The sequence below is a fragment of the Pan paniscus genome, chromosome 8 (assembly GCF_029289425.2).
Source record: "Pan paniscus chromosome 8, NHGRI_mPanPan1-v2.0_pri, whole genome shotgun sequence".
NCBI lineage: Eukaryota > Metazoa > Chordata > Mammalia > Primates > Hominidae > Pan > Pan paniscus.
In genome coordinates, this window is record NC_073257.2 from 143,052,366 (window position 1) to 143,065,071 (window position 12,706).

The window sequence follows — 12,706 nt, forward strand, 5'->3', positions numbered from 1 at the left end:
GTCCTTGCCCCAGGGCCCCCACAGTGGGGCAGCTTCTTCAAGCCAGTGAGAGAATCTCCCCCTGGCTAAGGCAGAGTCTTAGACAACACAGTGCAACATCGCCACGGGTGTGACATGGGCCCCGTCCACGCTCAAGGAGAGGACCACCCAGGATGAGCACAGTGTTGTCGGGGGGGGTGGTGGAGGGTGGTGCTTAGAACCCCATCTGCCCAGCACGTCCCCGAGACCAGGACACGCTGTTCCTCTCTCAGCAGAGATCTCTCTCTCTCCTCTTGCCTAACACTTCTTTGATTCTTTGGCATTTTATATGTGACTTGATCCTTAAAGACCTGAATTCTTCTGTAAACTTCAGACCCTTTCCTGCAGAAGTTTGTGATCCACCCCCTTCCTCACCCCGCTGTACATCGTCACATCACGCCCTGACGAACAGTGACAGTGATCCTGGTGCCCGTCTCAGCACGCCTGTTGTCTGTCCCCCTGTGGATGACGTGGCTGTGTCTGTGACCGTGGCCGTGTCTGTGACCGTGGCTGGGTCTGTGACCGTGGCTGGGTCTGTGACCGTGACCATGTCTGTGACTGTGGCTGTGTCTGTGTCTGTGGCTGTATCTGTGAACGCTGGAGCCGCCTCAGTGGGAGAACAACAGGGTCTTGTTCTGTCTCCCCGGCTGGAGTGAGAGTGTTTGACTCTGTCCGAGGACCGCGTTGCGGGTCCCTCACTGCACATTCTCATCTGATCGCTGTTTCAGGACTGTCCCTCCGCCCTGTCTGAATCACGAGAGTGGGAACTGGAGGTCACCTGGGCTGGGCTAGAGTTGTGCCCTTTCTTCCACTCTCAGCCTCCTGCAGCGGGACTCTCCTCTCTCCCTGGGCACGCCAGCTGGAGCTCCTCTGTTCCCTCATTAGTGTCTGGGTTGCAATCGATTCCCTCCCATTTCCACAGTGGAAGAAGCCAGAGCTGGTTGTTAGAAACGCAGGTGCCAGAAGGAGCTGCAGAGGAGGCGGTGTGGATGCAGGCCAGGGCGGCAGTTTCCAAACTCGGCAGATGCCTCATTAAAATGGACATCGCCCAAGCATCACTCTGCAGATAGTGGCCGGCTGGCAGCAGGTGTCCTTGACTGCAGGTCGCGTGTGGCACTGTCCCAGCCCGCAGGCATCTCGCTGGAGAGTGGACAGGCACCGGGAGTCTGAGGTTCAGGAAGGGAAACTGCACCTTCTTCACAGCCAAGGGAACTGGACTGTCCCTTTCACAGCTGTTTTCAACATCCTCTCAGTGATAAGGACGTGGTCTGGAGAACCCGAAAGTGTTTTCCAGATCAAGTGGCAAGATGCAGACCACGCGGGCAAAGCATTTGGTCATGGTCATCTGGTTCTGAGACAGACACAACTGTCTCCTAACCACCCTCCTCCCTGCCGTGTCACCTCCCTCAACTCACACCCTCTAAAACTTCTCCTCCTTGAGGCCTCAGGTGAGTCCACAATTCAGCTGAGTGCCTGTGGCCCTGGTGGTCTCACCCCGGCTCCCTCCCAGCATTAAGGGGGCAGCTTCTCTGGCCAGCTGAGCTATGAGCGGCTCCCAGGAGCCCCAGGTTTCCCTGAGCACCCACACCAGCTTGAGCAGACTCTCAGCAGGGAAGAGACCCCAAAGCACGGCCCGAGCCCAGCACTGTCCACGCCTCCTGCTGTGGATGGGCCAGGGTGAGCTCCTGCCTGAAACGGGGCACCTCAGACCTGGGAAGGCAGCCAAGACCTTGGGCATGAAGAAAAAGGTCACCATTTATAAAACAACGCCAGGGAAAACTAGATCTAACTTCAGTCCCGGCTTCACCAAAAGCCTCTCTGGAGACTGAGAAACTCATCGTGCATTGTTCCAGTGGACGCGTCAGCCCTGAGAAAAGGGGGTTCAATTCAAGTAAAGTGGCTGAGAGCTCGAGGATGGCTCAGCCACATGTGGGATGCCGAAGTCCTGGAGGTGCCCCATGCGTGTGATGGCTCCCGGAGGTTATCACGGACAGGACAGGACTGGATTGGCAGGGAACCTCCGACAGAAGCAGAATGCTGCCTTCCATCTCTAAAACCAAAAAAAGGCTCTTTCAAGTAATTTTCAATCCCTGGATCATGGAAAAGGCCAGCGATCCTGATGACCAGAGAAAAGGGCGAAAGCTGGCAAAAGGATGGCATCTGCCGAGTCCTGAACTGGAGGATAAAGCCCCAGCCTCGAGAGGGCCTCAGATCAGGGGCGCAGTCCACGGCCTCTCCAAGGAAAGCTGGAGCCATGCCCGCTCCGACCCTGATGCTGGGGCTGGGCTCAGCCGGGCACACTCACGTGCATCTGCAGAAACGTGTGTCTGTCTGTCTGCACCGTCCGCCCCCACCCACCCTCATGGCTCCCTGCTGTGGTCCTCAGGGTGTCCCAGGGATAGCAGCTGCAGTCTCTGCCCCTCAAGGAAAGCTGGGTCATACAGGGCCCCCAAACATGGCGAACTTCCATCTCAAACACAAACCTGGTTACTTTTGCGAAAGTCCTGGAAGCTAATGTTTTGACCAAATTTGACTGTTAAACAAAATGTATTTATTTACTTTTACTTCCTTGTACCTTAAAATGGCCATAATAGACCGGGAGCATGAAGTGTTAATCGAATTAGAGGTGATTTTTCCTTCTGGCTTTTATGAGTGCAAACGTCCTAAGGAAGGAAGCAATCTGTCACAATTACCCTCTCTCGCTCGATGACCCTGCAGCTGGACCTTTGAAATACGGTCATGATTTCCTCGCACAGCCTGCCCTTCCCCTCGTCCATGCCCCGTGGGCAGAGGACAGGCTGCGATTAGTTATCTTGGGCCCTGCGTGGAATTCACTCATGTAAATAATGAATAAAGCTCCTAGGTAACACTATATTTTTTCATGTTGTGTTGAAAACACAAGAAGGCAGATAGACAAGCCAGACTGCTCCAAGGTGTTGAGGGCGGCCTGCCCTTGCAGCTGCCAAATAAGACACCGGCAGCCAAAAGGCATCTCCAGGTCCCTTGGTCCCTAGTCATGGGCCCTGCCCCCCAGCCTCTCTTCTCAGCGCAGGCTGCAGGCTGCTTGGCCAGTGTCAGGACCCTCCCTCCCTTCCTGCCATCTTCATCTCTCCTGTTTCTTCCTGCCTCCCCTGGTCTCAGGAAAATTGACCAAAGGCCTCCGCTGGGGCTGTAGAAGTTCAAGACCCCTGAGAGTGGGGGAATGGGCCTGGCCACACGGCACTCCCAGTGGCCACATGAAGAGGGTTCAAAAATCTCCCTGGGGCCTGAGCCCAGGGTCTCTGCTTCCAGGGCTGGGGGCTGAAGATTGGGCCACGCCCCTGTCCCCGAGCTCTGTCCAGATTTGCCCGCGCTATTTCTCCAGCTCTGACTCCCACACTGTCCTGGAGATGCCTGTCTGGATCTGCAGCCCACCCGGCCCCTCCTGGGCCCAGATGCCCCAACCTACCCCCAGCGGACTCCTTCCCAGGACTCTCTCCCCCTGTCCCCCAGGCCCCCACTGTGCCTCCCACAAGCCCTAATGATGATGCCAGCTGCATATGGACAGACTTCATTTTTGAGAAACTGCCTGGCTATTCTTCCCTTTCAACCTGTCCCACTCTGCGGCCCTCTTCTCCTGGCCTCTGGACTTTGCCTGCTCGCAGGGATGGGGAACACTCCTGGAGCCTGCGGCTGTGGCTGCTCCAGAGTCCCCGACCGTCAAAAACGCGGCAGCCCAGGGCGGAATGACCGGGCTCCCACCTCATCCTTGAAGATGAGGCCGTTGCCTTACGCTCAGATCCCTAAAGAAACAGTATGGCAACGGCCCGGCTGCAGGCATTTGTTTGGAAGGTGATTCCAGGCAGTCCTGGGAACGGACACATGGAAGGAGACGAGCTAGTAATGGAGGGTGGGCCGTGGGGTGAGGAAGGTGCCCAAATTTGCTGAGCGGTAACCTTACCAAGAACTGGGAAGCAGGGTTTTCACCTACTAACCCGAGGACTGGGAAGCAGGGTTTTCACCTACTAACCCAAGGACTGGGAAGCAGGGTTTTTACCTACTAACCCAAGGACTGGGAAGCAGGGTTTTCACCTACTGACCCCCGTCCCTCCTCGGTTGAGGGTCGCCCTTGTGGTGTTCAATCCCTAGCGTTTAGAGGTGGGAGTGGCCAGCACAGGCAGAGTTCCCGTGAGTCCAGGTGGCCCCGGGTGGACCCGGGTAACTGTGGGTGAGCGTGGATGGGAGGCTGGGCCTGCAGGCGAGGCCTCCTTCTGCATCCCTGCGTTACCCTACCTCGTGGCACATCAATGCCTACTCCCATCTTCAGTGCTCAGAGTATTTTACCAGCTTTTTGTTTTCATTTTTGGTGAATAAATGCAATTTTACACGGTTATCCCACAATATAGCCAGCTGATTTCACTTACTTTTGAGGGTTACTTTCACATTAAGCGTAATTATAATCCCATTCCAGAAATTAGAGCGGGCAGTGCCAACTCCCCAAAGGCACCTTCAAGGATGCTGTCCCCACAGGCACCTCCCCTTCCCTGGCGGCCAGCCTAGCCCTTTCTGTGCACGCGTGCCCTGGCTGAAGGCTGGTGAAGCTCCTGGGAGGCAGAGCTGCCTGTGTCTGAGGGGAGGGAAGGGCACCAGATGTTACTCATCCGGGGAGATGGACAGGGCAAGGCTGCCCTTCCTTCTGCCTGGGACTGTAGAGGCCTCTGTCTGGTTTGTACCCACTCACCCCACAGCCTCGCTGTCAACACCCATCTTAGTGCAAGGAGAAATCGTCACAGCGAAGCCTGCAGGAACCCTGCTCTGTGAATCCCTCACTCCATCGCAGATGTGGTACCAGGGCTCTCCTGTGTAGCCCACCACCGTGCCAGCCAGGGTCCCCGAGGCTGGGCATTGCTGGGAAGCTGGCCCAGGATCACCTGCAAAGGGACCCCTGAAAAGGACCAGGACAGCCCCTGAGTCCCTAAGTCAAAATAGAGTATTCTCAAAAGGGCTTTCTCTCCTGGCCCCTGGGTGAGCATCACCTGCTTATAAGAGATACTTTACAGAAGGAAAATGTTCTCAATAAAATGTTTCTAATGTGTTTACCTAAGCAGCAGGATTAAATTAATAACCTGCTGTTCAATTAAACTTGCTCCTGATGGACTAAAGTTTTAAAAGAAAGCTTCTTTGGGATTTGTACTAGCAAGGAAAAACACAATAAAACAAAACAAAAAACAAACCTTCTGCTGAACCATCATTTACATGCCACAAAACCACAAAACCTTCATCCCGCTGCCCCAGGGCACAATCCCCATGGCAGGGCCCAAACTCTGCCCTTTTTAAACTACTAAAAACCGCAGGGTCTGCCCTTCATCACTCCACAAGTACATGAATTTCTGAACTGAAGTATTGAACAAATGCAATAAAAAATCTTATTAATCACTCAGTCCATGAAAAAGTGACCTTTCTATGCCTCACTGTTAAGCAGCTAGAAACCTTATGGGTTTAGCTATCAAATTCTCCTCAGCCTGAGCAAATCTGCCAGCATATTTTACAAAGCTGAAAAGTCATAAATGGTGGCACTGCTTTATAATATTAGCAGTAAATTTGGATTGATCTTTTCTACTCATGAGGTCTGTGTATGTGGGCCTCTCCTGAAAATCCTCATAAGACACGGAACTAGGCTTCACCCTAGTCCCTTTCTCTCGGGGTAAACACACAACCTGGTGGTTACCGCTTCACGTTCAGATGATTTTGCTGATTCCTGTATAATAACCTGAGAAGAAAAAGTTGAAACGAATCACCCACCCTAAACGGGGTAAAAAGGCCCTGAAAATCTCATTAGTAAAATCTCTCAACCAAGGCCATTTAGAGAAATTCAAGAGGCCATGTAAACTGAGTCTGATAGCATCCCTGCCCAGGAAGGGAAGGCCGGCCTCTCACGCAGGTAGGTTAGTTTAAAACTGTGTTGGTAAATTGGGCCTGGCTCATTTCCAAAACAAAGAGATGAAAAACTTGGATGTTAGTAAGATAAAAGGAATGTTTATTCCTCTTTCCCAAATGTTCACGATGCCATCATGTTTCAGCAAACACGAGTCATGTCTCCTGCCCGATAATCCAACCAGGCCAGCCTGGCCAGGCCTATCCAGAAACTCAGAATTACGGCCATTTCCACAAGGGCCGTGCAGTCCGAGGGACACAGCAGTAAGGACCGGGAAACTGCCTGCACGTGGACCCGTGGGTCACAAAACGGCCTCTCCTGCCTCTCGCCCAATGACACCCCTGAACCTGACCCTGCTCCCAGGCAGGGCTCTCCTAGAAGGTGGCTATTTTGGTAAGACACTGCCGCCAGGGCATGTGCCGATATAGGCAAGTTTCCTGTGAGAGGGCCGCCTAGTCACTGGCTGGACACTTGGACATCAGGCCATCCACCAGGATACAGAAGAGTCCGTGAAGGCACACGGTGATCACCCGGCGGCACCTCCCCTGGAGCCCCTCGGGGCAGGGCTAGAGCTTTTCACCACTCTGCAGAGACCAAGTTAGGAGAAACTACAACAAAGACCCTCATGCCAAGAGCAGGAGGAGGGCAGGAAGCCCCGGGGGCAGAAGAGGGAGGGACTAAAGTCTTGTTTTCAAACAAAATTTGAGCCTAGTAAAAATAGCTTTTAAAGTAACATTTTTTGAAAAACAAACCAACACCCAGGCGTCCACATCGCGCCAGGGCCGGATCCACACGCGCGCGTCCACATCGCGCCAGGGCCAGCTCCACACGCGCGCGTCCACGTCGCGCTCTGTGCCTCTCAGCACATGTGTTAATTCAGGCCTGACACGGGGTATTGCAGTCACCAGCTCACACCCCCACTTTTCCTTCTGGTTCCCTGAGACCCAGGGCTGTGTTTCGCCTTTGAGTAAATGATGAAATACATAAACAGGTGCACACATTCAAATTCAAGGGGCTTTGGAGGAGAGGTGTCCCTAGGGGTGGGTGGGACCAGCTCCTTCCTCCATAAAATTCCTAAGGGGTAGGACCTGCTCAATGTTCTCTGTTCCCCCAAGGCTTAACCCAGACCCAGGACAGCACCTCAGCCCTAACTAACCCTGTGAGGGTTCTGCTCAGACCTCTCTGTTCTGCAGGGAGCTGGGTCCCCATGGCAGCTCCACCCCTGCCCCCTCTCCAGCTGTGGGAGGGAGAGGAAGCAGCCTGGGGGTGGGTGCTGGCTGCAGAGGAAACCTGCTCTGAAGTCTGAAAGGCCATTTGCGTGTTCATTATAAACATCCTCACACGTGGGGCCCACCACTGCCGCCTGCAAGTCAGCCTTATTTTGTAAGGAAATCCAACTGGGCTGAAATACTGCCTCTGGCTCATTTTATACCCAAAGCCAAAGCAGGAAATGATAGTCATTGAAAGGAGATCTGAATACAAAATCCCCCCGACCCCCAATTCAAAGTGAGATTTGGAAATCAGCTACACTGAAGATATCTTAATTTTATTTAAAAAACAGTCACGTTCATCTGAAGGGAGGGAGTACCACTAGGTAGGATGGATAGATAACCCCATGGGGAAGCTGCACAGTGAGGTCGGGCACCGCGACTGGCCCAGCTCCCACAGGAACCCCATCTGTGCAGTGGGTGCTCCCTCAGGCCACCCAGGACCCGGCCTCCCGGTGGACCCCACCTGCCGGCCTCTCAGGCCTCACGCCCACAGGAGAAACCACAAAGGCACCTTCCTCCTTTCAGAGGAGAAGCGGGACCTCCTCTCCACTTTGGCTGCCCCTCGGCCTCCACTCACTTAGCACCTGCCCCTCACTCAGCACAATCAGGAACTTAGTAAGGGGGAGGCATCCCTCAGGCCCTGGGATGGTGACTCAGCCTGAACAGGAACTCAGTAAGGAGGACACATCATCTCTCAGGCCAGGACAGTCACTCAGCCTGATCATGAACTCAGTGAGGAGGCGACCCTCAGGCAGGGACGGCCACTCAGCTGCTGTTCCTCAGGGTCTGCCGCAGAAGTGCAGCCCCTCAGCCGCTGTGCCTTACCCCTCTCTCCAGCAGCATGTCTCGGAATTGGGTCACACGCTCCTCCAGGGGCAGGAGGATCTGCGGGGGCGGCATCCTTGTGCCTTTGTCCTCTCTCTTTGCCTCCTCTGGCTTGGGACTCCCACAGCCTTCGGTCCTTCAGGGATACAAGACGCAGAGAGTTAGACACACTCATGGGGACCCAGCTGGTTTTTATTGCAACCTTTACAAACCCTCCTTAAGGTAACTCTTTCAGAAGCACAGTCTCCTTGACAACTCTTTATAAAGCCTGAGGCGGTCTCCCTCGCAAAGATGGCACATTTGCTCTTGGCAGGCACGGGGCTTGGCTGTGTTCAGGGTGGGAGGCTGGAATTGAAGCCCCAGCCCCGGGCCTGGCTGTGAGAAGCTGCAGCTCAAGTGCAGGTGGAAACATACACTGGCTGCCAACCGGCATGTCTCCTGGGCAGGCCCTCACTCCAGGTCCTCATACTGCCCACGGCCCACGGCAGGGAAGCCGGGCCTCAGGTGCTGCTGCAGAGATGGGGTCATGGAGGGGTAAGGAGCAGGCTTTTCATCCGAACAATCATTTCACTCACTCATGGCCCCTTCATTCTGGACAAATGCCTGGAAGACAGTTATGTGCAGAACCATCTATGTCCTGAGATCTAACCCCAAAGGGAAACTTCAGTGACAAAGAAGGAGGCTGGGACCCCTCCTCAGGCACAGAGGACAGTGGAGAATGGGATCACCCAGGGGCCCTGGAGAAGTTCCCTCCCGCAGCAGAGGGGTGGCCCCTGCCAAGGCCCCGGACACTGTGGGCAGCAGCAGGAGCTGCACAAGGTGGAACCAAGGGTGGGGAGGAAGGGAGGGACCCCACGAGCTGACCATGCTGGGCTGGGGAGCTGACCAGCACTCCCTTCTGAACCACACGGGCAGGGAGGCGGGACCCTACTCCTACAGAAGAAATGCTAGAGGCCTGCCTTTTTCAAGTACCAACTCTCCCCCTTGCATTATTTTAACTGCACGTGGATAGATCTTTATGGTTCTACACTGGATTCTAAGAAGCATCTAGAAATATCCTTTTGAAAAAACGAAATGTTTGCTGCTGGAAGAATGTGTCTGGCCAAATGCAGACGCCGTTCTTCTTGTGTCTGGCTTCCCCTCTTCCCAACCCTGGCCCTGCCTGGGGGCAGGTCCGTCGGCTGCCACCCGCCCCTCAGGATGCAGCCTGTTCTCCAGGACGGGCAGACTCAACCCGCGCTGGGTTGGCGCACCCTCACTCTGACCATGCTGAGCCCTCGTGGGCCTGCTCCCTGGCCTGGCCCTGCTCCCACACCTACCCATGGCATCAGACCACCCATTTGAGAGCTCCCTTATTTTCAGCTGCACTTAGGTCAAGCTCAGCCAGCAATCATGAAGAGCAGTCCTCTCACAAGCAGTGGCTTAGGGCCTCCTACATTCTGGGAGCTCCCTAAGTGCTTGGAGATGTGGGAATGGCATGTACATCTAAAGGCATGGGCCTTACCCGCTCCTTTCAAAACCAGCTCACCCTGGGATCTGGATTGTGAGTTTCTCGAACCGTAGTCTGGGCTTTCTGATTTGGTCTAGAGGTAAGAGTCTCTCCTGGGCCACAGTCTCCCCAAGCTCCACTGAACTTCTTAGTAGGCCTAGGATTCTGAACTTCATGCTCACCTTTGCATTGCCCAATGTGAGCAAGGGTCCTGCTAAACTGATTAGCCATAGTCTTCCCTACCCTTCCCTTAATCTGCTCACCTGGACACCTTACCAGATTTCTCATCCTCTGCCATGCCCCAGATCTGACTCAGCAAGAATCTGCTGAGGTTGGTTCAGCCAAAACCCCCCGATCCCTGAGGTCTGCTCTTGGTAATTTTCCATCCACTGACCCCCAACCCTGACCGTGGCTATCAAATCCTGCTTTTCCATGCCAAATTTGGAATTGAGCCTGGTCTCTTTTCCTCCTTTGCAACAGTCTTGAATATAATCTGTTTTTACGGCTTTAACTACTGTCCAGTTCTGGTTTTGACGATAGCACCATGTTCTCCACTGGGGATGATTTTGCCCCAGGGGACATTTGGTAAGGTCTGGAGACATTTGTGGCTGCCACAACTGGGGAGATGTCACCAGCACCTGGGAGTGGAGACCCGGGATGCTGTGAAATGTCCTGCAATGCACAGGACAGCCCCCACCACGCAGGCTCATGTGGCCCACGTGGGTCTCCCCCAGGAGGTCTGGATGCTAGGTAAAGATTACACTACTTCCTCATTTGGAGAGGAGGTAAGGTGGCAAACAGGAAAAGGTCATCTAGTGGCCAGACCCGGCTGTCCAGGCCTCCCAACACCTGCCAAGTGAGAAGTGTTTCCTCACTTGGCAGGTCTGTCCAAGGTCCTGGGAAATTCATTAGTACCATGTTTAGGATGTACTGAGAATATGCAATGCCTTATGTCTAACAAGAGGTTTTCATTCACAGGGGCTGTAATATGGATTAATCCCAACGAATACAAAATGTGCAAAGAAACAAAAAGATTGCTCAGCCCATTAGAGAACTGTATTTATAGACCCACTATTCCAGGAGAATTTACATTCTCTGCTTCTTATGTGATTACATGGAATTTTGAGAAAAGAATATTACCAGTGGATTTCCAATTGTATCATATTCCAAAGGGTATAATTAGGATTTCCCTGTAATAAATTTTCATTAGTTAAAAATAGAAATGTGAAACAAGGCCTGTATTGTTGCAACTTGAAATAAGAAGAACAGGCGCATTCTGACTGTGCGATGATGGTGTGTTGGAGCTTATTAAGCACCATACTCTGTGTAGGGCTGCTGCACGCCTTCCAAACGGCTATCCGTTCAGTTAGAATCGGTCAAAAGCAAATGCAAACTAGCTAAATATATTTTTGATATTCTTATGGCTGAATGAGTTCTGTACCTTTAACAAAAAGTAAATTCTAATACTTTTAGTAAAGATAGCTCAACCCACGGTTTTCCTGCTGGTAGAGGCAGCATCCCCGAGGACACGCTAATTGGTGTGCACCAGCCCTGCAGGCTGCGAGCCAGGGAGGTAGCCTTACTGCATCACAGAAGCCTCGTTAAGGGAACCCATGGATTTGGGAAGTTTCCCAGGTCCAATGTATAGGTTGAAAGGGGCCTGGTCTTGGCCAACCTTTAACCAGGCTAGGTGCTCCTGAAATCTGGGCACCATAGCCCTGGGCGGGGGTCCCTCATGCCCAGGGTCAGCCCCTCCCTGCCTTCTTCCCTTCTGTGTGGTGACCATCCCTACCCCTAAGCAGGGGTGCTCTCTTCTCCTGGTTCTGTCCCTTCCCCCAGCCTCTGAGCTTGCCAATTGATCTGTTAATGATTCGTGTGTGTGTGTGTGAGCTTGTGTGTGTGCGCATGCGTGCATCTGTCCCATGCTGGTAAGTCTGCAAAGCTGAGGTTTTCTGATTTTGCCCATGTGCAGAGGGCAGCACATTATCCGGTAAAATGCACAAATCCAAGACCCAGTGGAGCTGAGTTCTGGGCACTGCAACCCCCGCCATGACTTTCCCTTTGTGAACAAGACACTTTAATGATCCATCTGAGGTTGGGGAACTCAGGCCCTGGGCTGTGCACACCTGCTGTGGGCACAGAGCTCACCTCTAAACCCTCAGAGGCACTTCTCTCCACCCAGATCCTTTCTGCAGAACCATCCTGAGGTCAGAACCATTGCCCTGGCAGAGAAATGACAAACACCAAGTAGTTGTTGGCTCCAGGCTAGAGGAATGGGATGTGTGATATTCAGTTTCCCCAGCCAGGCTGAGGCACCCACCCATTCCCTCATAGGCTGACACCCAGGTGCCTCATCACAGCACTACCCAGATGGATGGAGGCTCAGACAGCCCAGCTGGATGGATCAAGATCCAAACCTCTATGTGGGCAAATGCACTGATGCCTTCAGCCCCAGCATGCTCCCCTGAGGTGGTCCTAGCACTCACCTAGAGCTGTCACGTGGATTCAGTGAGATGGTCCACATCGACCTCTCGGAGCAACCCCTCCTGCTCCTTCCCTCCTTCCCTCCCTCTCCAGCTTGCAGGTGCGGTGTGTCCACCCATACTGGGCACAGCGGGGCTGTAGCTGGAACAAGGAGCCCCTCACTGCCCAAGGAGCTTACAGTCCAGTGGGACATGTATTAAACAGTTACACACACGCGAAGCCTCAGCTGCCACAGGTGTGTCAGGGCTGAAATCCACAGTGCAGAGACTGTCAGTGCCAGAGGGGCTTCTGGTTGGTGTTCCCGCTAACACAATCATTTGAGAGACTCTGCAGAAACAGCAGACATTCTAGTGGACCATGGCTCCAAGACAGAACATGAGCAGGGAAGAGACATAGACGCTGACACGGGTTGAGATGGCGTCACTCTGCCAGGGTGCTGCCATGTGATGTGGGGAAAGTGCTGACATGTGAGTGAGGACCTGATTCTGGAGAGGCCTGTCTGCAGGTGTGATGAGGTCAAGGTGTTTCTGAGCCTTACAGGTGAGGATGACTTGCTGCACAACCTTGGCCAAAATATGGAAACTCTCTGGACCTTACTCATGGTAAGATACATGCTTCCGACCAGATGATCTGAAAACGCCTCGCAATACCGCAATTCTATGATGCAAATGTGATCCTGTTAATTTCATCCTGATGAAATATTTA

General features: G+C 53.4%; 1 protein-coding gene across 2 annotated transcripts in view; it reads right to left on the bottom strand.

Annotated features, from left to right (window-relative positions):
- Window positions 1-12,706, bottom strand: part of TCERG1L (transcription elongation regulator 1 like) — a 219,687-nt gene that overhangs the window by 16,592 nt on the left and 190,389 nt on the right. For both annotated transcript variants that reach the window (XM_034931729.2, XM_034931730.3), the window contains one exon: window positions 8,029-8,164. In XM_034931729.2, coding sequence (XP_034787620.2) covers window positions 8,029-8,164 — 136 coding nt within the window. The remainder of the gene's footprint in view (window positions 1-8,028; window positions 8,165-12,706) is intronic.